This window comes from Crocodylus porosus, unplaced genomic scaffold, assembly GCF_001723895.1.
Source record: "Crocodylus porosus isolate Cpor-Errol unplaced genomic scaffold, CroPor_comp1, whole genome shotgun sequence".
Classification (NCBI taxonomy): domain Eukaryota; kingdom Metazoa; phylum Chordata; order Crocodylia; family Crocodylidae; genus Crocodylus; species Crocodylus porosus.
This window is the reverse complement of record NW_017728944.1, coordinates 4,980,515-5,005,331: the sequence shown is the minus strand read 5'-3', so window position 1 is coordinate 5,005,331 and position 24,817 is coordinate 4,980,515. Positions and strand designations below refer to the sequence as shown.

Sequence of the window (24,817 nt, the reverse complement as noted above, 5' to 3'; positions counted from 1 at the left end):
CTTATATTCTAACACTTACTTTAGGACAGGCCAAGAATGATATAAATGTAAAAAGATAGCTCCAGTTTCTATATTGTGTCCTTCATGGTTGTAGCTGGAGGAGGCCTGCTACAATTGTATTGCTCTCAGCTTTTCTGCACCTGCCTCTTCCAACATATAGCTGCCATGTGCTCCCCAGAAGCAGCTCCCTTTCTGAAGCTGCTCTGTATGCATGTGTGTCCATATCCCACATGGTCTTCTGCCTCCAGAGGCAGAACAAATAAGATGTAGGCCACTATGCCTGGAACCCACCCTGCCATTACTGAAAGGGCAAAGACTGGGACTGGGGCCAACAGGCCTAGGTTAAGAAAACCAAGATCAACTGAGGTGAGCAAAGGTCACAGTTCCTCACCCGGACTCCCACTGGGACTTTGCAAGGAGGAACTGTTGAGCTGTGTGTCTAATCCAAGTTAGACCAACACTGCAGGACAAGGATGAACCCTACTGTAAAGAAGCAGCCTGCCACGTCCCCTCTACTTTTCAGAGCAGGCTGGGCACAGCCACAGGTGTTTATGGGCTCCAGAAAGCCTCCATAGCGCACAGCCCCAGAGATAGCTCAGGCTGTGACTTTTCCCTGGAGAAGAGTATCCTGGCTGCAGGAAGGTAATGATAACAGCATCACCAGCTGGTAGGGGGATAAAACACCCTTTTAATTTCACCCTGAGAAAGGAGGCAGCAGGACTCTCCCTTCTGGAGCAAGTCCCATCCCCAGCATCAAGTCTTCTAGAGAAGATACTCTGCAAAATCCACCACTGGCACATTACTGAGGCAGGTGGATTCTTTCCACGCAAGAAAACCAAACCAGATCCCTTCTTTTAGCTACCCCCTCCAAAAGAGGGGCGCAGTACAGCCTATATCATGGTAGGAAAGGAGAGATCAAATAGGAGCTGTTCCCTTTGTGGCTTGGTGGCAGGAAATCTGCAGTCAGGTCTATTGCCACATAGGGACTGAGCTAAGCCAAGCACAATATGATACCGTACCACCTAAAACAATGGTTCTCGAACTGTTTCATGGAACCCTTGGGTTCTACGACAGGTCAGAGGTTCTGCAAAAAGACTGGGGGTAAATGGCAGAGCAGGACAGGAGGTGGTGCATTACTACTGCTGGGCCAGGCCACCTGGCTCTGCATCTGGTCTTGAGGATAGGGGAAGAGGTTCTGCAGCAGCAGTAGTGATATGAAAGCATTCTGTTGCTTTAGGAAGTTTGAAAACCATGGAACAGGGATAAGTGACCCAGCAGAAGTATTTGAATCAAAGGCAACATGGGGCAGGAGGAAAAGGAGGGAATGATGTAAGAGAGGGGAAAAAGAACGAGCCTCTTAAAACAGAGTTGGCAGAAGAAAACAACAGGAAGGAGTGATCTGCCAAGGGCCCCAAATAAGGACGGGATTTCCTCTGGCTCCATAGGTCTTTATTAGAATGGGGCTGCAGCCCACAAACCCATCCCTAACCCTGGGTCAGTCTGTTCCCACCAATCCGAGAAGCCACCTCTGGCTTCTTAGGGCAGTTTGGCTGTTATACTTGTTTTTCGTTTCCAGAAAGATGAGGCCACACAAGACATATCCTCAGCCACAAAAACCAGGCACTCTACAAAATCAGCTCTAGTTGCTCCTGCATCTTCTCCCACATGCGAAGAGAAAAACATCTTTCAGGACAGCCCTGTAGGAAAGGCCTGAGTAAATATACAGCCCTGTAGGTCAATAACAAATACAAGGTGAGTGATCTCACCATCAGTGCCTCACAGCCCTACAGACAGTACGAGTTGTGTACAGTAGCCACCTTTCTGGTTCAAGGAAAGCCAACCCACTCCTGTCCCCACTGCCACCTTCTCTTAGCTGCAATCAGAAGTTCCCCTGGGATACCATCTATCTAGAGCTCTACTCAATCCCAGGCCTTACAAAAAAATAAGGCTTGTAAGATTCTATTGCAAGTTTGATGAAAAATTCACATTTGGTCCTAGAGTTGGACTGATTGATGGGGGTTGGTGTCATCTGGCAATGGTTAAAAGAGGGGGAGTAATGCTACTTTAACTGGACAGGTAGAGTCTAAGGCAGGGAGCAGGACTTGTGTGTTCTGGTCTCAACTCATCTACTGGCTGCTGTGACCCAACATAGGTCCCTGATCACTTGATGCTGTATTAGCTTGTGTTCATAAACCTTCTGTGGCCTTAGCTGAAGCTGCCCATTCTTTAAGTTCTCCTTTAAAAACCTGCCGCCTCTCCTGCCCTCCCCTGGCCTTTGATGCTATTTCTCACTCTGAGCTCTGAGTTAACTCTTCCCAGATCAGAAAAGCATGCACAAGATTAGAAAATGCACATCAGTGAACCAGCATCCTCAAGACAGGACTAGTTCATGCTGCTTGGGTGGGGGACGACTGTGCCCACAGTGAACAATGAGAGCAGTGCCCAAGAGACCAAGCTGCAGTGTTTAGGGAAAGGAGGTGGGGGGGAGGGGGAAAAAACAAACAAACCACCAGACAGCTTGTGCTTCACTCAACTCAAAGTTTAATTTGTACAGTGAACATCTGTGACATGTTCTGCCCTCACCCCACAATATGGCCAGTGGGGTTAGTTACTGTTACTGTTCCAGCTACACACCAGACTTCATTTCACCTTGCAGTTTTCAAAATACATTATTGTAAACATACAGTAAGAATCAACACACAGTTTGGGTGAATTACCATGGAGCTGCCCACCCACAATGCCATGGCACTGCCAGGAACTCTGCCCGTCGTGACCTGCACTCCACTTGACAATGTCATAAGTTAGACACACCCCCATCTACCAGTTCCCCCACCTCAATCTAGGCTTTCCTTTAAGTGCTCAATCAGACACCTTTCTCAAGCCATTTTGAAGAAACCTGCGCTTAATGGTATCTTCTTCCCCTGTGATTGCCAGCTGTAATTGATTCCAGTTATTGTTTAGAGACTACTTATACATACATACATATACACGACATAGAGAGTACCTATTGTGGTGGATCACACCAGACAGACACTACACATCACTACTCCCAAGGCTACTTCCACGACAGAATGCAAGCAAGTATTCACACCCTACAAAGGAAAAGGCAACCACTGACCTGAGGGATCTTACTGAAACTTTACATACATGGAAACCATTTTAATGGGTTTTAATCTTACACAGCTTAAGCGATGCGTGGGGGAGGACAACATGAATTCCTATGCACAAGAGAAAGCAGTTGGCCAAGAAGCCCAGAACACCACTATAACACAACATGCTAAAAACATTTCTAAACTCTTTGGTGCTATTGCCCATATGCGTTAAACACTTTAAGTGTCAACTACACAAAATTTGCACAGAAAACTTCAGCATGCTGTGGTACTCACAGTGTCTGCATGCTCCCATAGACTCGATAAAAAAGCCTAGCCCCAGAGAGTCAGCACTAGAGAGCAGGAGCATTTGGAAACCAAGACATACTAAATGCTAAGAATTTTCTACCTCAGGTTTCAAGATTGCTAAGCATAGAAATGCTGACAGAAGTAACGTGGCCTCAACACAAGCAGAATGTAGACCACTGCCTCTGAGACTCTCAGAGGACAGCAGTGTCAGGTTGAACACCACAGAAATACCATTATCTGCATATACGCAGGTGATGAATGGGTAGAAACCAGTTAGTGGCTGCAGTTCTAGTAAGAGCCAAAACATTCACACTATTTTGCCCCACTGATATTATTTTGGTGTCCTTAACCTGTTCCACCTATACCATGTACACAGCCAATCTAACACACAACCTCTGTGCTGACCAGTGTGAAGGAATGCAAGATCGAGGCTTTGTTCTCTAGGTCAGCTGGAGCAGGGAGTACTGTAGCAGAAGAACATTCTCTCCTGTCTAGGAATGCCCTAAGGGCCCTGCCAAGTTCCTGTTCTATCAAACTACACTGATAACGCTCTGAGAGGAAGATCACTGGAACACCACATCCAGAGGATGTCTCCAGGAACATACCCTGCGCACTAAAGGCAGAGGGACTGTTGGGTCCTATGGGAGTTAAGCAAGCACCCTTCTTCACTCAGACAGACCATCTTGTCCTGGCACCACTGGGATATCACACTGCCTTGATTAAAACAAGGTGCAGTGGAGACCCAGGGTCTTAGAGGACCCACCTGCACGTGGAACGATCAGCCTATGATGAACAAATTGTAGGCCAAGTCTTAACGCCCAAATGGAAAATAAAAAATAATTATCTCTTTTCTCCTCTAATAGCATGAGGCTTGAGTAAGGGGATAGACTGAACAGAGAAATGCAGATGAAAGACAGGTTACCTATCAGCTGGGAGAGGGAGCCTGCTTCGCCACCTTATTTTCTTAAGCTAGCAGATCACACAGCATAAAGGATCAGAAGAGACCACTACTCCCAATACAAAAGGAGACAATCAAATTAACACACATAAAAAAAAAAAAGACAACAAACAAAACACACACACACACACCTTGGAATGAACAAACAAACAAGACTCCCATGCGCATGGAATGGAGGGGTGAATTCTGGGATACATAATGCCTGGCTCACCCCAAAGATCCCTCTGTGCACCAATTGGTTTCATTTGGTTAAATCAGAGGTTACAAGGACAGATAAAAGCGTCTCCATTTTTCTCCTGTTCATCTGTTTCTAGTGCAACAGGTTGCATTTTCCCCTGCAGAAGCCAGCTGTGCAGCTAAGTACTATACAATATCATAAATACACAATACATCAACTCCAAACATTTCCTATGCAACATCTCTTACTGTAAACACATTCAACAACACACTGTTTGCTTAGAACAGAGAGAAGAGACTGTGAACCAGTGTCAATTACACTCAACATAGAGCGTGATGTGACAGTTCTCCACTCCTCCTCTGAAGTATTGCAATCTGCCGTGGTAAGTCGTTTTTAGAGGCAGTATGTTATTGTAAGGAAGCTATGCGCAACACAGATGCTGGGGATAGGAACTAACTAAAAATCACAAACAGACATCCAAGTAGCTCAAGCCTGGGGAAACGACTAGTCGTCAAACTTTCCTTCACGGATGATGTCAAAGGAGAAAGGGAGAAACTTGAATCCTGTACCAGAGTAAAACTTGTTCTGGAATTCAACCCTGCAAAAAAAAGAGAGAGACAAAGAACAACTGACAGTTGGTTTTACAGTCCCAAAAGGAAAAGCAGAAAATTAGGACATCATTAAACGTGTTTGCATATTGGGGCTAATGGATCAAGTAAGAATTCTATCAGATATCAGTGACTTGGACTCAGCTCAACTGTTGCAAGCAAAACATGCTCTACTCAGGTTTTTATTATGTTTCCCATGTCAGACAGGAAATTTTAAGAAAACAAACAAATAAACAAACCAAAAACCTGCTTTAGAAGAGGATAACCTTTCCCTCCCAAAAACTTTACAGTGGACAACAAAACAGGGAGAGGCCCGTTACAATGGGGTGTCAGGAAGAAATATTTATGCAGTAGCAATAGATATCTGTCTTAAGGATACTACTACTCTAAAGCGATCCCATTTTACAGTTGTATCACACATATGCATCATGTCACCTGGTGCTGGGACTTCCTCCATCAGCACCCCATGTTTATTTGTTCAAGCATATTTTATTTGCTCCCAATTAGCTGCTTCTGGAGACCTACAGATCTGTTCATTGTCACAAGCCAAACACTGACTTAGTTTATTAGGGGAAAGCAAACAGAAAAGCCAAGTCTGAAGGGAATGCCCTAGAGAGCTGCCAAACACGGAAAGAAAAAAGCATGATTCATAATAAAAACAAGCATACTGTTTTCACTGCACCCTATGAGAAATATTTTCCATTCTTCTTGTCCACTGGAACTATTGCTATGGGGAGTCAAGTGACCACAGCTCTAGGAGAGCAATTTTTCAGCATTCAACTTTGAGGATGTTTTGCACAAATATTTGCTTTTAATGGGGTGGGGTGGAAAGGAGAGGGGTCTCATACTTGCCTACAACTTAACAATGACAGAGCTCACAAAGCGATTGGTATCTGAGCAAACAAATTCAACTCTTCCAACTGAGATGAGAAACAAAAAAAAAAATCTTTCAGGTAAACAGTATTTAGCTAACAGAGTCTCATGCAATCAGTGCAGATTTCCCTTGCAAAGGAATCCCTCCGATAAGCAGAATTTTCCCACATAGGAGGAGAGTGGCTTTGCCAAGGCCCTCCTGTTTTTCAGGAATCATGACCACCACCATAAGTATCCTGTGACTAACTGTTCTGTAAGCAAGGGAAAAATCAAAGGGAAGAGAGAGGGAGAGGGATGGGCACTGAGTCATACTGCATTCAGCTGAAATGGCAACCTTAATTACTCAACTGCCCTGGGCATGACATCTGCAAGCTGCTACTGGGCTTGTACAAATAAAGAGCGTTGGCCTCAACTTAGATACTAAGGGCCTAAAGAAGAGCTGCTGCAGAACTTGTTAAAATTGTTAAACTAGTCTCCATGCATTTAGAACTCTATAATTTAATGAAGAGTTGAGAAACATAGAAGGAACTTCACATTTGCTCCAAGAATATCTGCAGCACAAATGCATTCTTTGCAGTGCCTGACATGAGAGCTCCACCCAGGACTGCTGGCTGTCACATGCACCTGCTTTACTAGTAAGTTTTGGCCAACATCTCTACAGAGGAATTTACTTAAAAGGCAACAGTGTTGCTCTGCTAAACACACACTTAAGGGCTTTTAAAGGGCCCTTCCTTCCCCCACCCCAGCCCCTCTTCATTCAAAGGCCCTTTTCAATTGTCAGGTGGAAAGCAGAGGCAGGGGCTTCCCAACAAGACCTCCAAGGTGCTGCATGGTAGCATGCAAAGCTCCCGTCCCCACTGGGAAGCACCTGAGACACTAAGCCAGGATGCCCATAACTGAGACCTAAACAGCAGTGCCTCACTCTGCATATGGGTTCCTAAATCAAACCGCAGCTGCCTAACCTGTCAGTTCAGAAACCTAACTTTGGGTCTACCCTTGAAAGAGCAATTTTCTGTGCCCCTATGAGTGGAACGCAAGTGCCAGGGGCTGGAGGAGGTAGGAAAGCAGCTCCTGCCTGTACTAAGGTTCTGTGCGTCACAGATACTAGGCTTGCCACATAATCAATCAGCCATGCTTTAGATTCAGCATGGGAGACCACGCTTTTGGCACTGATGAGGAACAGAAATGCCCTCTCAATGCAGTCATGTACTTGCTGTTATGGTCACACCCGCTGAACCCCACGGCTTATGACCTTTTACAAAGTATAAAATAAATAAATAAATAAATAAATCAATCAATCAATCCTGAAGCGTGGGTGGGTAGCTGAGCTTCACTACGCCCACCTCTGCTCACTGGATTCCAAGCACGACACGGCTAGAGCACACCCACGCCTCTCGGAAAGTAATACTCCCCCTCTAGCTGCGGAATGCCACGGCCTCTGCCAGGGCAGATGGTGTCTGCCCATTGCTCGTCCACAGCTTACCTCTCAGTTTACAGCGGGGAACAGCTGGCCACAAAGCAGTGCATAATTACTCCTTTTTATTTGTTTTACCCAGCCATTTGCGGTTTGCCACATTTGTTGTACTCCAAGCCTACTTGGACGCCACCAAACAGAACCATAAGCCTTGAGATCCTGAGACTCTGAAGCAGTTTCTGGCCAGAGAACCTAAAGTACTGCTTTACAGTCAAAAGGGCTACCTTTCTGCCCTCCAAGCTAAGCAAAGGCACATTCTAAGAACATTCGTGAATCAATGGTAGACCGCTCAGATTACAGAATGGGAAAGAAATGTCTCTTTCCATATGGTAGATGCCTGCAGTTCAGGACACAAAGGAAGTTATGAACTCAGAAACATGAAAAAGCCAATGTAATTTTTTGCAACAGCAGCTGAACTGATACAATTTTGTATCAGCTGAAGGGACTTCTAGGCCCAGACCAGTAGCATGGGCATAATCATGCTCTCAAGCCAAAGGGAGATGGCTCTGGGACTCGAGCATGAAAGTGAATTAGAATTAGCACAGCCTTATTACTTTACTTTCAAAGACCATTCTGTAAGATTTTGGAATATATTTAAAAGGAAAAAGGTACAAAGATCAGCAATTTGGCAATCAGTTAACTGAGGGGGTGTAGAGTACATCAGTTGCCGCATAGGGTTATTTACTTACAAGTCAGGGTCAGAATGGACTTGGAAAAAAAATCATGTTCAACTGATGAAGCCAAGCGGCTCCACTGGAACTTTGGCAAGTCTGAGCTCCATCAGCACAACTGCTCTCCTCCTGTACCCTATACTTGAACCGCCAACCCTACATGTAGGTCTTCAGAGCTAGTATTTCACCACACCCTACTACAAAGCAAATACCAAACCTAGCCTTCGGTGACCCAGCTGCTCTTTCTGTATTACACATGCTGTTATCCATCCGTTCCACCTCCTGCCTGGCCCCAGAATCCAAGGAGTACTCCTGACACTATCATAAGGAGATTACACGTATCCCTTCCAGCTGGAACATTAGCATCCTTCAACAATTTCCTGGCAGACCAGCTGGATGGGTGGTCTCTGTCCCAACTCAGCCCTAAATACCTGCCTCTAAGACCGCTGCTCCCAGGAAGGAAGCTCAGATCCAATGCCATTTTATAGACTCCGGGTTCATGGCTGGTGTTTGGCTACAGATTCCTCATTAGGCAAACCCAGTGCTTGTGACAGGAACCCAGAGCCATGTTCGATCCAAAAGGTGTATTAACAAATAGCATATTCAAAAGGTAAAGGATATTAAGCAGTCAGATCACTAGCTAAAAGGGAAATAAGCTACAAGGAAATCAACTTGAGTATGCGATAGACTAAGCAGCCAGCCACCTGCCAGCAAAGATCTGTTAGAACTAGGGGCATCACTATGTAGCAACATTATATTGTTGCCAGTTTCAAGGCTGTGTTTTAAGGGAGATCTATACTAAAAAACAAAACCACTGGAGGAACATCTGTGTGTTCTCAGAAGAGTGAAAACTCCTTTTCAGCTGGGAGCAGTGCACAAAGCCCTTTAAAGATTTTGTTTCTCTCACCAGTAAGACGTATGCTAAACTACTTCTCTTGAGTGCTGAGACACCCACTCATACCTTTTGCATTCCAGACAGGGGACTCCTCCCCTACGGCAATGAGATTTTAAACAAAGCTCTCCCAGAACTACTTCTCCCAAGATAGCTATATTTGATCCTATTCACTGTAGAAGGAGGCATTCACCTACCATTGGCAATGTACTGAATTTGTGTTTAGACTAAAGAGGAATGTTAGCAGTATATTATTTGAAGAACGTTTATGAGGACTACACTGCAATAATAAAATGCCAAATGACACTTTAAGCACAGCACTTGAGAACATACAGGTTTGAGCATGTGTATTTAGGGAAAAAATTACTTTGTTCCAGAATCATGCCTTTGTAGCTTCCCTGAAAATACTCCGCAGTTGTTCTTCACAGCGGCTGTGCTATGGCATTACTGTAAGGCTCAACAAGTCCCTTGCGTTTCTTTCACCTTGCCTGCCATTGCAGTAGTGCACCATCTTATGTCAGGTGTTTCCATAAACTTAGCTTCAGGGAAGGCTGCTCTGTTGGCCAGCAATAAGCACATGTTATCAGCTACTTGCTTTAGAGGATATGGCTTGTAAAGGGCCCCAGGTAAAATTCATGCAAAGGTAGGAATGCTACAATAGAGGAGAGCACTTTGCCTCCTTTACTTCAATTCATACTTAGAATAACTTTCAAAATGGTATCAGGTTTTTATTATTTAGAAGGAAATAAAATGGTTAGAGAGTATCAACAACCTCCTATTTTTTTAAAAAACTTTTTACAAGTGTCTGTATGCTGCAGCTTAGAAGGAGGTTTAGAAAGTTTAACTGTTTCTATCTAACATCTGCCCAGCATGAGGACCACATAAAAGTTGAGATGCTGTTCGCTCACAGCAGGGAAAATTTAGGTTGGAGATTAGTAGGATGAACTTTGACGACGGGGTGGTCAAGCGCTAGAACAGCTTACCTAGAGAAACTGTAGAATCTCCATTCCTGGAAGTTTTCAAGAGCAAATTAGACAGACACTTGGCTGAGCTGGTTTAGTCAGAGATGATCCTGCCCTAAGCATAGGGGCTGGACTACACTGCCTCAAGAGGTCCCTTCCAGGCCTACTTTCCTATGAATCTATTGTTTCTCTCAGATTATCAGAGGTAACACACAACGGCAGTTTTAAGATTAACGCTTTTCTCATTGTACAATTTCATAACAGCAATGACAGTAGTTTAAGGACAAGGAAAGAAGAGATGATCAGCAGATGGATCCAAGTGTGAGGATTTCAAGGCTGGATGCCAGGGGGGTGCAGGGAAAAGAAATCAGAAATACCATCCAGCAGCCATTTTCATTAGTAAGACAACTCTGCAACATGGGATTCCCTCCCTACACAAAATGGCTACACTTTACAATTCCTTTTTGAATCAGGAATGTGGTTTAAAAGTCTGAAGATCCCCAAACACTGAAAGCCTGAGTGCATGGTACTTAGAAGCTGTGCCAACAAAGGTGCAAAATGATTAAGTTTTCCTCCCTCAACCTCAGGGGAAATCTGGAAAAACAGCACTTGTTATTACCAGCACAGTTTGCTTCTTTCCAAATGGGAAACGCCTACAGCTTTATTTCTCTTCTAATTTCAATACAGCTATCCCTTTTGCCTCTCCCTTTTCAGAACTCCCAAGGGCCTCTGGAGAGGAACAGTGTTGCTGTATTTGTTTATTTTCAAGCCAATGTTTAAAAATAACCCTTCCCTCCCATTTTTGGAATGCAAAAAGCATGTTTTTATGAGGGGCGGGGGCAGCCACCACTATGATTTTGAACTCCCTCCTTTGAAGCCTGCCAGAGTCTGATCCCAAGCCTGAACATCTTTAAGAAGCGCCAGAAGACAATTCTATTTGGGATTTAGGCATTTAGGAACCAAAACTTGGGCAGAGATCTTATTTAGTGAGTCTCTACTTCATTTCAGTTGTACTTTTTTACGTTTATTCTTGCTGCCCTTTTAACTCATTTGTTTCCTTTATCATCAACTACCAGGAGCTTTTGCTGGGAAGGGAAGCATAAATCAAATCAATCAAACCACAGGGCCTGGAGTAGAAGTGCTCTTCGTGAACTACACTTGTGGCTTCATTATCCTCCTGGCCAGGGGGAAAAAAAGTTTGAACTGACATTAAGTTATTCCTGAACAAGACTGATCTGGAGGAGAAGTACTTAAACTCTCCTCTCTTGTCATGCGTGTAGTGTCAGAGAGCCAAGAAACTAACTAAATTCATTATTTTGCATTTCTTTGATCAGATCGAAGTGATAACCAGCCACACTTCAGATGGTATTTAAAGTTGAACAGTGAGTGCTCTTTAAACATATGGAAGTGAAACTACTTTGAACTCCCTTTCTCCTTGGGTGCAGAAAAAGTGACTCATACTCTTGTTGGGTAATCTCTTCCCACTGCAGGCTCCCTTCATACACAGGATTAGAGAGGATGCATTAACAAAACACAGCTGGTAAGAGAGCTCAGACAGATGGTTAACAGGTTCTGCCAGAGCGCACAAGGATAAGATTAATCACGGTCTCAGCAAGTTAGATGTAAGGGAGAATATACTGCCAAAAAACAAGAGAAACAAACAAAAAGAAAAGACCCACCATCCTTTATCTAAACAGAGGGCATCAAAGATAAACTGCTTACAGTGGCTCTGGAAATCCAGTTATCATATTGCAGTAATGACCTACAGCTCAGCAGGTTTTTTTAATTAGCTTTAAAAATCAATCCAGTTTTAGTTTTGCAACTATAAAACTCCCTTCGCTCCTAAATGTTGCCTTGTAGCTATAAGGCAGAAGACTACAAAAATTAAATTTAAGCCATCCAACCGGGCAGACAAATCTATTTTGCTTCCCATTGATGGGCCAAAAAAAAATTAATCAAATCTGTGGCTAAACAACCCTCTTCTGAAAAGAACTTGGTGTTTTGTAACCTGTTAATATAGTTGCCAAGTAGAAGCATAATCTTGTGCATCCATGATCAGATGACTTAAATGGAAAACCCTGCAAAATTTCCTGCTACAATCCCATCAGGTTTGTTTACTGCTATTAAGAGAATCAATGACAAGTTTCTTAATTCAGAACACCTTCACTGGATGTCTTCCAAGCAGAGGTCTCATTAGTCTTCAGTATGACCTTCCAGTACAAAGTTATTGAAAACATCCATGTTTTCAGTTGTGACCACTGCACAGTCTGTGGACATAATCTTTGATATCACAAGGCAAGCTGTCCTTGTTGAAAAAAGGCTCAACTTCTTTTCTAAAAGAAAGGAGCAAATCAGAGAGCTGCTAACAATAAAACTAGACTCAGATCCCCAGAGTGGCAACAGATTATCTTAAGTTGAGGCCCTGAAGTTTAACTTCTATTGCTCTGCTAAACTCAGTTTTCTTGAGAAAAAGTGGGCTTGATAGGTTGGTTGCTGGCTGCAAATGGAACTCCAGTCAATCACTACATTACACCAGTGGTCTCCAAATTTTTTTGATTGTGCACCCCTAACAGTAAAAAATTTGAGCACCCCCCCCACCCAATACAGGTATATTTATATTCGCACACCCCTATCAGTAAAAAATTTTTGAGCGCACACCCCCAATATATGTATATCTATATAAATATAAAATAGAAGTTCTAATATTTTCTTCCCACACAATGGATCGTCTTGCACACCCCACTTTGGAGACCACTGTGTTGTTACACTGTGAAAGCAAGAAAAACAACTGCTACAATATAAAGCAAAGAACAGAAAAACTGCTGAAGACAATCCCCCTCCAAAACCCCTTATGTAGACTGCTTAGAAGTGTTTAGCTGGTAAAGCAGTATTTTTTTCAGCCTAGAACAGTTGCTGTGTCTGTAAACAAATGTCTCAGGAGTCCCAACTGATGCAAGTCAAAACCCAGGACAAAAGTAGGAGCAGCCCTTTAGACACTCTGCCAAGAAGTGGCCAGAAAGACTGCACAGCCTGACAGGCTTGTCCTTGGAATGGTTGACAACTAACTTGAATAAGCCATGATTAATTTGGAGGAACACAACAGAGGTACACAACATTGTGCTGCTTGGGCATGGGGAGGAAGGGAAAGTATTTGCATATTCTCTCTCATACTTCACAGGTACTTAAAATGGGACACTTAAAATGGGACAAGGGGCTTGTACTAGGATTCTGGAGAAGTGCTACCTGTTTGTTTATAGCTAGGGCGCTTGTACATGTGATAAGGTTTTATTTTATGCCCCCTAAATTGAAATGGTGGTTTAACTGAAAACCACTGTTACAGTTTTTCTGCCATGGCAAGGGGCCTAATCCCTTTTCTTTTTCGTAGAGCTGGAGCCTGGCTGCAGCCAGGGAGCCAGCTGAGCAGCAGAGGGTGGCCCCTAGTCCTTTCCTCTGGTGGCAGCAGCACCACTCCACCACAAAAACAAACATTCCAAACTAAACTGCATCCAGACGTAGTTTAGTTTGCAACAATGCAAAATTATTTAAAACCTCCAAAACTGGCACATATGTAACACATAACGCCATTAAGCCACGCAAATTAAATTTCTTGTCATGTGTCCATCATGACGACCATCACGCATACAAGTGCCCCTAGAAGCTAAAAACAGAGGATGGATTTCTCCCAAAACAAAGTCTTTTATTTCTGTTATCTAACAGAGGGACAAGCCCTTTATCCCACATTAAGCACCTGTTAAATATCTGAATTAACACTTTGTACCATGACAATAGGGGTTAAAATTGCCATTCAAACTGTTCATGTAAACAACTGGGTCAAGCCTATTTTGATTGAGGCATATGGACATTCAAATAAATCTGGGTGAATTCTCCCAAGTTTCTTCTCCTGGTAGAGAAACTTAGAGCCGCGCATACAGATATTTGAATACTGAGGACCTTAAAAGTGGAGAGCTTGCAGAGCTACCACTATATATCTGAGTGGGGGGGGGGGGGACCTTGTGCACATCTCTCAGCATGCTCTATAGACCCCTTAGTCTGCTTGATGACAGATGATAGCAGTGCAAAAGACCGCCCTGACTGGCTGACCCAGACTGCCCATGGTCAGCCTGTTTCCCTCCAGTGTAACGTATGGACTGGGAAGCAGATGCGTTCCATTCCCTGGTGGAGCAGCAGAGTCCAGAGAGCAACACATCAGGCCCCCCAGAGGATATGGGGGGGGGGGGTGCTGAAGGATTACGTTCTCTTCTGAGAGAAGCAACAGTATGTATAGATATTCACTCTCCCAGGAGAAGCTCTTCCAAGAGTGATTTAACCCTCATTGTTCCCAGGTTATTTTTCCCCTGGAATGGCCATTTTTACTCTGGAAGAAAAAGCTTGAACGTCTGTACATTCATGGTTTCTCGTGGGAGAGCAACTCTCCCAGGAGAAACTGAATGTCTGTACTAGGCCTCTGTCCAGGACAATCAGCCCCAGGATAAACCCAACCTCTGATTTTCAGCTCCAGTGACTTTTAAGTAAACGATCAAACTGTAGAGCAGGAGTGGGCAAAATGTGGCCTGGGGGCCGGATGCGGCCCATTCCATCCAGCCCACGGGGCCCCTAAAAAGTTGAGAAAATTAATATTAATCTGCCCTGGGCTGCCTGTCACGCTGCCCTCGGTGGCTTGCCAAAACGCAGTAAGCAGCCCTCTGCCCAAAATAATTGCCTATCCCTGCTGTAGAGGGTGGAAGTGCAGTATCTAACTGGGATTGCTGTCTAAGAAAATCATGTCCCTGGCTTTAGGATTTTAAAATCCTTCTGCCACTAGTCTGCCTGCTGTAGAACATTCTCAGGAAGTGCAAATGCACTCAGTTCTGTTATTCACGTGATGTCTAAGCAGCACTCTGCCATCACTGGGTTCAGCGCTCCATTATCAGTTGTCTTGATTTATAACCCAAGCCCAAATTTTACTCTTTAGAGACAAATCTAAATCTCACCTTCTGGAAAACTGCAGCCACAAGGTTGGCAAATTAATCTGCAATTGTCCTCCTTATTAAACAGCTTTAAAACATATAAAATTTCTAGTAAACTTACCAGTGCAAACGGAGAGCATGAAGGAAAGCCGATAGCCCCTCCATGATCAGAAGGATTGTGACAGTCAAGGTTGCAAAAACAGCAAATATGAAGAACAAGCCAAAGCCGCCAGCTAGACTCCTCACACTGAGGCCAACATGGATCACCATGGTCCAGAGCACTTCAGAAAGCTCTGTGGAAGATAGGAGCCAGAAAAAAATAGTGCTCATTTCAGAGTGGTTAAAACAAAAGAAAACAGTTACTTTATTCAGAGTTGAGTGGCTTTCCCACCATTTGTAGCCTAGCAGAAGCCAGCAGCGTGATTCCATTTGGGGCTGCTTGAGAAACACATGGTGCTGGCAGGCAAACGCATTTCAAAACCTGAACCCAAAACCCTAGCACCAGCTGCAAGGCCAGTGCTCCCACTCACTCAGCCATCATTCTGTTCAGCAAAAAATTCCACCTATACCTTCTAAAACTATGAAACTCCCTTCTTCAAACATCCTGTTTGCACAGATCCTACACATTCATCTTCTTACAGGGAATTAACATTTCAAGAATGAAGTTAGAGCACTGGGAGTAAACTTCAGCAGATGTGCTACAAATTAACCCTGCACCCTCCCCAAATGCCACTCCAATCCCTTTTCTTTATCTGAGTTGCTGCTCCCTGCCTACTGCTCTGCTTTCTGCCCTATCTGCCACTGTGCTACCTGCCCTTCAACCCTAATCTGCTGCATGCCACACACAGGCTCCTCTTACCACACGAGACCTGTGCTGCGCAGCGGCCGCCTCAAGTTGGAACGTAATTGCCACATTGTACAGAGGCCAACAGGAAACTTACAAAGAGGAAAACCATGGGCCACATTAATTTCTGTAATAATTCTGGTTGGAAGAGGGAAGCAGGAGCACAATACACAAAAGCAATGCTGCCTACACACAGACTATCACAGGCTGGCCTAAGAGCAGCTCATGAGCCGCACGTGGCTCGCTCCTTTGAGTTACGTGACATATTACACTGATCAAAATGAAGCATTGCATGCTAAGATCAAGTCTCAAGTTAACGTAGTGAAAGCAGATGTGGTCTTCTCCATTTTATGCACATTTTGCCAAGACATTGACACAGCCCTTTCTTTTAGGCTACACAGCACAGCCTTACATCCATTGACATTAAAACACTGCTATTTGATCACAAGATGGGCAAAGGCTAAAATCTGATTACACGGGGGTCCCTCGCACACATTATACTTAAGACTAATTAGATTAGTGATTAATTAGGTAATCATGTTGTAAGCTATTACCCAGCCACATGTTAATGCAATTAATGGTATGATAAAACAAGGAATAAGCCACAAAGCTTTACACAAAAATGTAGAGTAACTTTGTGGTTGGCTCCTATTGCATCATTGAATGCGTAGTCAAGCTGGGCCTCCCAGCCCGAGGGGATGGGGCAAGGCTGGGAGCCTGAATCAGATGATGCGGCTCCCTGCTGTGGGGGCTTGCTACTTGCTGGTGCAAAGGAAACCCAGGATCATGATCTACCTGCTCTGGCAATAAGGCATGATGGTATCTGATGCTTGATCTCACAGTTACACCTCCTGATGTACATGTGTGGTATGGCAGGAAACATTATTGTTGAGATCATACTTTAGATCCCATCATGCTTTACGTGTACATCTGCCAAAGGCCTAGTCAACATAAATATAGCACCCTATCATTTCCACCCCTCCAGCACACATGGGCAGTTCCTCTTAAGCACATACCCTGTGGGCCCAGGCCTTCTCCCTATTGCCTTTGTCCAGGTTGATCTCTTAACACTAGTCAAAACTTCCAGCTTTGGAAGAGATACTCACGTGCATGGGCCAAGCTCAGAGCCCAAAGGCGCAAGTAGGAGGCTGTGTTGGAGATGCACCCCAGGCAGAACTCAATGGTATGGATGGCCTGATGAACTACGGTATCCCCAAAATCAAACTGTAGAAGGAATAGAGCAAGGAGGAAATGAAACCTGCTACAAGCCTTGCTTTAATAAACAAGGACTGGCAGTTAAGGGAAGTAGCATACTATCCTGTGCACTATGTTTGCAGTTTAGGCTCTCATACTTTCTTCTACTGGCTGTGGATACTGATCATCCATTTAATCTGTCAAATAATCTTTTCACAGCTGCAGTGAAGCAAACTGCTACAAAATCTTACCAACACAAATTTGAAAAATTATTCAATACTGCAGTGGTTAAAAGTGTACATTTAACACGGCAGACAATAAAAGTTACAATTCAAATATAGGATTTTGCCAGGAAACAGGAAATCGTTCCCATCTCAACTCACTAGTCATTTGCATCTATTTCTACAAATACTATATATTCTCACAGGAATGAGAAACATCTGAAATTAATTTTTAAAAAGTCAGGCAATACTGCATGTTTACCTCGGCTACAAGTTGAACACAAGCTTTTTTGCAAGACAGAAGTTTATTTTTTGGGAAAGCAGAACTAATGCAGGAGTTGATCCTGAAAATCCCATCTGTGCCTCATCATTTTGCCTGCAGAGTTCCCATGTTGTATACCTTTTCTTGTAATTAATTAGTTTTAACCCATAGGGTTTTTTTAAAGTGTGTGTGTTGGGGGAAGGGGAGGAGGGGGCAGAGGAGTTTCCTGAAACGTGGGAAAGAGCTTGTTACTGTGTCTTGCATTTAGTTCACGTTCCATAAACTGCTTAGAACAGTTAAAGGGAATACAGAATTCTGAAGACACCAATATTAATGTTCTGAAAGGGCACAGCAGGCTATTTTTATTCTTGTTGCCCCTCTGTTTAGCCAAAACAGTACACATTTTAAACAATTAAGTCAAACTAGCTGTCAAGAGACTAGCTCCTTCTCTTCATAGTCTTTCCAGTTTATGCTTCTTTTGTGAAACCTGGTCAACAGCATCCACTCCCTGAAGGCAGGAAATTAGTATAAAGTAGACAGAACAGAACATATATTTAACCATTAAGTGCAGTGTATGGCAGAAACAGTAAATAGCCACTGAAGAGACCATCCTTATGCTCTGAGAAAAAGGGACTCACAGAATAACTTTAAACACAGTACCTGTAAACTTACAGGTTATTTTTCATCATGTTTCTTTAAAAAAAAACAAAAACATTCATGTGATATACAAATGTGATCAGCTATACCTGCATTACAACTGTTATTTCACCAACTATAAGCAGCAGCCTTAAATGTTACAACTCTAGGCAGAGCCACCTTCAGTGGCATTTACACAGAAACCATCAGTAAAGCCGCTGCCACTGCAGGACTTTTACCCACCAAAGTGTTGCTCAGAAAACACAACTTTACATTTAGTTTCCGCTCCACAGCTTTTCTAGTTTTGATGCATCATTCTCATCTTTGTATGGGACTGCATAAGAACATAAGGACTGCCATCTACTGCATCAGACCACGGGCCCATCTTGCCCAGTATCCTGTATCACAGTGGCAGAGATCAGCTGCTGAAAGGGAGAGTGAATTGGGTATCATCAGGGTAACCCCCCAACCGACCCATTCCTCTGTTACTTGCAGCCTCCAACATTTAAAACTCTAGGAAACTCTGATTTCAGAGGCTGTATGCCTAACTCCCATACTCAATAGCTACTGATGCCCTTTTTCCTCCAAGAATTTGTCCAATCCCCTTTTGAACCAAGCTAAACCATGACCTTCCACAATACCTAGTGGCAGTGAGTTTCACACTTTAATTACACATTGTGTGAAAAAGAATTTCTTATTGTTAGTTTTAAACTTACCACCTACTCATTTCATTTTGTGACCCTTAGCTCTAGTATTAAGAGACAATAAATAATTCCATTTTACTTTCTCTTTGCTATTTTGTAAGCTCTTGTCATGTCCCCCCCTCAAGCATCTCATTTCTAAACTGAGTAGGTCTAGCCTCTTTAGTCTCTCCTTATATGGAAGCCCCCTCCTTATCACTAACCATCCTTGTTGCCCTTTTCCAGACCCTCTCTAGTTTTTCTATATCTTTTTGAGGTGTGGGGACCAGAACGGGCACAGTATTCAAGGTATGGACACACCACCGATTTATAAATGAGTATAATGATACTTTCTCATTTGTTCCCAACTCCATTCTTAATAATCCCTAACACTGTTTGCCTTTTTGATATCTGCTGAACACTGAGCTAATGTTTTTTTAGCTTTCCACAATGACTCCCAGATAAATTTATTTTCTTGTGTGGTAACAATTAATATAGAGCCAATCATAGTGCATGTATAGCTGAGTTATTTTTGCCCAAGTGCATCACTTCACACTTACCTATGCTGACTTTCATCTGCCATTTAGCTGCCCATTCACTCAACATGCCAAATCGTTCTGTAGTTCCTCAGTCTGCCTTGATCTTTACCATTTTTAATAGTTTTGTGTTATTTGCAAGTCTGGCCACCTTGCTACTCATCCCCTTTTCCAGTTCATCTATGAATATGTTAAACAGCACTGGTCCCAATACAGATCTCTGGGAGATCCTGCTGTTTAGTTCTTCCCATCATGAAAACTGATAGCTTATATTCACTCTTTGCTTTCCATCTTGGAAACAATTTCTAATCCACAAGTGGATGTTCCCTGTAATCCCATGACTATCTAACATACTTAAGAGGTAGGGTTGTGCAAAGCTTCATCCACTGATTCAGTTCAGTGGAGAGTCAGCCCCGTTCAGTGGCCAAATCTCTGAATCCAAACTGAATCAGGAGACCCTTTAATCTCTGAATCAAACTGGAACCCTCTGAATCGATTCAGAGAGATTCAGCGATTCAGATATAGACACAGCTTTAAATGTTTTTTCTACATACCTCAAGGTAGCAGGCAATTTGCCAACACTGCAATGGTGGGGTGGATGGAGCATCCCACAGGAGGGTCCTAAGCGCGCTTGGCAGCAGACTTGGAAGTGGACCAGAAGCACTTCTGGTCCACTTCCAGGTCTGGCAGGGAGTGCACGGGGAGCCTTCCTCTGTGCCTCCCCAGCTTGGTGACTGGTGCCTCCCATGTCTGGGAGGGACGCTGGGGAGCCCCCCAGCGGACCTGGAAGTGGACCAGAAATACTTCCGGTCCACTTCCGGGTTCACCACCAAGCATGTGGGGAGCCCCCACCAGCGCTGCTGCGGGATTCTCTATCCGCCCCAGCATCACAGTGTTCACAGGCCATGTCTGGTATCTTGACGTACGTAGAAAAAAAACATTTAAAAACTGTGTCTATGGCTGAATCACCGATTCTCTGAATCAGCATCGGATCTTCAGATGCGATTCGGCTGAATCGAATCAGGGACAGTGATCTGAATCAATGAATCGTATCACTGTCCCCAATTCGGGCCAAACCCAAATAGGCCCGTTTTGCACACCCCTATTAAGAGCCTCTGGTGGGGGACCTTGTCCAAATATGATTTTTGATGTTCAAACATACTGTGTCAACTGGATAACCCTAATCCATCTGCTTATTGACACCCTCCCTCAAAGAACTCTAATAGGCTGATGAGGCTTGATTTCCCTTTGAAAAAGACATGTTGGGGAGGAGTCAACAAGTCACATCCATTCACATGCTGGAATTTTTCTTTTTTTTTTTTTTTTAAATAATTTCTACCAGTTTTCCAGGAACAGAAATTAGGCTTACTGGCCTATAGTTCCCCACATCCTCTCTAGAGCCTATTTTTGAGAGTCATGCTGGCAACGCTCCAGTCCTCTGGTACCAAGGCTGTTTTTAGTGAGAGGTTGCATACTATAGGTAAAAGTTTAGCAATTCCTGATCTGAGCTCCTTCAGGAGCTTAGGGTGAATGCCATCAGGTTCTAGTGATTTGCTATAGTTTAGTTTATCAATTTCCTCTACGACGTCACCTACTGAATCTTCACTTTGGGTCAGCTCCACTGACTTGTCCAGAGAGAGGAGTGGATCTGGTGAGGAAATCTCTCCAACATCTTTCATAGTGGAGCCAGATGCAAAGAACACATTTAGTTTCTCAGCAATGGTCCTGTCGTCCTTCAGCACCCCTTTTACACCTTAACCATTCAAAGGCCGAACTGACTTCCTAACTAGTCTTTGGCTTCTGCTGTACTTAATTTTATTGTTACCCTTTGTGTCTCTAGCAAGTTTTTCCTCAAATTCTTTCTTAACATATCTTATTATAGTTTTACATTTAATTTGCTGGTGTTTAAGCTCTTTTTAATTTTCTTCACTAGGTTTTAACTTCCACTTTTTGAAAGAAGATTTTTTTCTGCTTATTGCCTCTGCATCTCTATCATTAAACTATGCTTGCTTGCCTGCTTTAAATCCACTTTCCATTTTTTTAAGCTGTGGTATGCATTTGCTTTGTGCCTCCAATATAATGTTCTTAAGCAGTTTCCACACTGCTTACAAGTTGCTCAACCTCCTTAGGGGCCCCTTTTAACTTTTGTCTAGATGGCTTCCTCATTCTGGAATGAGGGGTATAGCATCCCTTTAATTTTAAAAAGGCTACTGTGATAGATTTTCTTCTCATCTCCCCTCCTACATGGATGCCAAACCCAATCGCATTGTGGTCACTAATGCCGAGTGGCTCAGTAACACTTACTCTTTGCACCAAATCCTGTGCACTTCTGAGGGCTAGGTTAAGAACGGTCTTTACCCTTGTATGTTCCAGGACTAACTGCTCCAGGAAGCAGTCTTTTATAATGTCAAGAAATTTGGTCTCTGCACCCGGGCCTGATGTCAACTGATCAAGTCTCTTCATGGATAGTTGGAAGTCCCCATTATTTTTGTGTTTTCTGCTGTTGCAGCCTCTTTCAAGTCCCTCGGCATTTCTAGCTAGCTGCTGGAGGATAGTATATCCCTAAATATACTTTCCCCCAACCCTCTATTGAAACCTGGGATTTCTATCTACAAAGATTTTATGGTACTTCTCTTATCAGTTGAAAAATCTACCCTGTTTGACTCGATGGCATTCTTTGATGTAGAATGCCAGTCTCCCACAAGTATGACCTACTCTACTATTCCTATACAACTTGTATCCTGGTATTACAGCATTCCATCGATCTTCCTCATTCCGCCATGTTTCAAAGATACCTATTATGTCAATGTCATTATTTACTGCTAAGCATTCAAGTGCCCCCACTTTTGATCTTTGGCTTCTAGCACAAGTATAAAAACGTGTACTTTTTATTTTTGCCAGGTTAGCTACTCCCATGTGACCTTTTACTCATTAAAGGTATTTTGCTTATGCTAGTCTTCACCCTGTTTCTTATTCCTCCCGGCCCCTTTCTTTTTTTTTCCCTTCCAGTTTCATCGTTATAGGGCAAATCAATCCAAACTGTGTGCTATTTTGCAACCCAAGCTGAGGCTTTCCCGTACATTTTTAGTTTAAATGCCGCTCTACCACCTTATTAATGTTACATGCCAGTAGTTACAGTACCATTTTTTTTTCAGGTAGAAACCATCCCTTCTGTACAAGCTTTCCCTATTCCAAGAGGCTCTCCTATTCTAATATAATAAAAGGCTTAGTCTGTCTGTCTCTGTCTGCAACACTATTGGAGTACACCAATTGTCTACTGAAACAACCAGTGTTCCAAGAGCGTTATGGACAGGAAGCAGTGGTGGTGGTGCAGAGTGTCCCCTCCGCCCCCACCATCATGGCAGCAGAGTGGGTGGGTGAGGCCAGCAGTGCTAGCCTCACCACTCCCTCCACTCTAGGCCATGCTCCCTGGAGGCAAAGGAGCACTGCTGTGACTGGAGGGGGGTGGGGATGGACAGAGGGGATGGAACCCCTCTGCAAGGCCATGTGGCCTCAGCCCCCTGCTCCATCCCTGCCATCATGGCAGCACTCCACCGCCTCCAAGGAGTAGAGGACAGTGGGGCGTGCAGTGGACAGCTGAAGCCAGCAGCAACAGAGGCAGTGGCAGTGCAGGGTGCTGGTAGAGGGGACAGTGGGGCAAGCTTCCCCCCCACCCCCCTGCTCCTGGGAGGTGGTAGCAGTGCGGAGTGGTGCGTGGTGGTGCTCTGTACCCGCCCCCCCCGCCACACCACTCAATCATTCTCAATTGGCAATTTAATTAGGAGACAGCAAAACCTAAACCTTTCCTCCCTACACCATTATCTTAGCCTCACATTGAGACTCCAGAGTCCTGCCTGCTTACCTAGTCCTGCACACAACACTAGCTTTTCAGAGAATGCTACCACACTAGAAAGGCAACTTAATAAAAAGTCAGCTCAAGATAACATGACTAGAGACATCCTATATACACATTTATTTCACTCTGCTCAAAAGAATGACAATTAATCTCAATCAAGTCAGTCAGATGGACACGACTGATACTGCTCTAACTAAAGTGCAATTTATGCACCTACTTACTGGTACTATGAATCTAGATTAAAAGGAAAAAAGTTGGGCCCATTAGGTCCAGTGCTGAAGGAAGTGTTAGTGTGGGGCATAAGATTATTCAGTTATTTACTTAGATTTTTCTGTAGGTCATTCTGAATGAGCTGACAACCTACTTTAGTTTGTTAGACCAATAGATACCCAACTTTACACCCTCAAACTAATTTCTATCCTTTTATCAACGTTAATTACTGGCGCCCACTTGGTTTGGGTCTCAAGATGGACACAAATCAAAGAATAGCCCGGGTATTGCAATGACAGAGGAGTATTTTGCTCTTCCACAGCTTTGCTGGTGTTGAGGCTCACTGGAGATGGCAGACCTACATCCATTTACATACAGCCTACCATTTTGAATTGGCATTTGTTTACGTATATGAACTGACCTCACAACTGAAGAAAATTCTTGTTAATGGGGAAATAAGGAAAACCTTTATTAGCAATTTGTGCATGCTAAGCTTCTTGTAGAAATATGTACCAAGGGCTTTTGCATCCACACTCACAATTCATTTGCAAAGAACAAAAGACACAACAAGCACAGGCACACTAACAGCAAAGACCCAAGAATAGCAGAACTGCTTGTAGACATTAACTACTGCTTCCAAGGATGCCACCTTCCCCTGCTCCTGCCACCAGAGCCAGCCTGTCCAAAGCATGACCAAGAGTACCAACTCGAGGAGTATGAAAGGGAGGAAGGAACATGAAGAATATGGGTCTTTTGATAGCAAGGAGTGCAGAGACTGATTAGATTTAAATGGTCTGCTCTCCAAAGAGTATATTATATTTCTGACTCTTACAACTACTAGTATTCAGGAATGAGCAATTCTTCTCCTAAAAAGCCTCCTTGAGGGAGAAAACACAAAATACTGATTCCCTGGTTATCAGCAACTCCAATTTGATGTGTTTCAGTATTTTGATGAATTTGTTTCAAGGTAGCCAGTAACATTAAGCTAGATGATAGCTAGAAAAAACAAACAAACAAACAAAAAATCTATAAGCAGTTTGCAAAAAAATCCAAACATTCCCATTGACCAAACAGATACAACAGACTACATATCAGACAGAGAAGCTTGCTTCCCCAACCACTTCAATATTATACAGATTTAGAGGAAGTCACTAGTTGATCTTTTTTGATGCACAGCTGTTCAGGTCAACTGGGAAGTATTTGTAGTTGAGGAGAGACAAAGCAAATGTATGCTAGACAGATGAAGTAAATTCAGGGTTTCTTTGAATGGAGATACTGCTTGAAGTATTAGAAACAGTCTGTGACGCATTAATGGCTAGGTCTTTTGGAAAAACAAGATGCTATGACAAAGAATTGTACCAACTCAGAAGATGATTTACCACCCATGAAAAATGTTC

General features: G+C 43.5%; 1 protein-coding gene across 9 annotated transcripts in view; it reads right to left on the bottom strand.

Moving 5' to 3' along the window:
• Positions 1-2,518: 2,518 nt before the first annotated feature.
• ATP6V0A1 (ATPase H+ transporting V0 subunit a1) overlaps positions 2,519-24,817 on the bottom strand; it is a 56,988-nt gene continuing 34,689 nt past the window's right edge. For all 9 annotated transcript variants that reach the window (XM_019550450.1, XM_019550442.1, XM_019550445.1 and 6 more), the window contains 3 exons: positions 16,932-17,049; positions 15,103-15,274; positions 2,519-5,132 (listed from right to left, as the gene is read on the bottom strand). In XM_019550450.1, the coding sequence (XP_019405995.1) occupies positions 5,039-5,132; positions 15,103-15,274; positions 16,932-17,049 (384 nt within the window). In that variant the 3' untranslated portion in view covers positions 2,519-5,038. The remainder of the gene's footprint in view (positions 5,133-15,102; positions 15,275-16,931; positions 17,050-24,817) is intronic.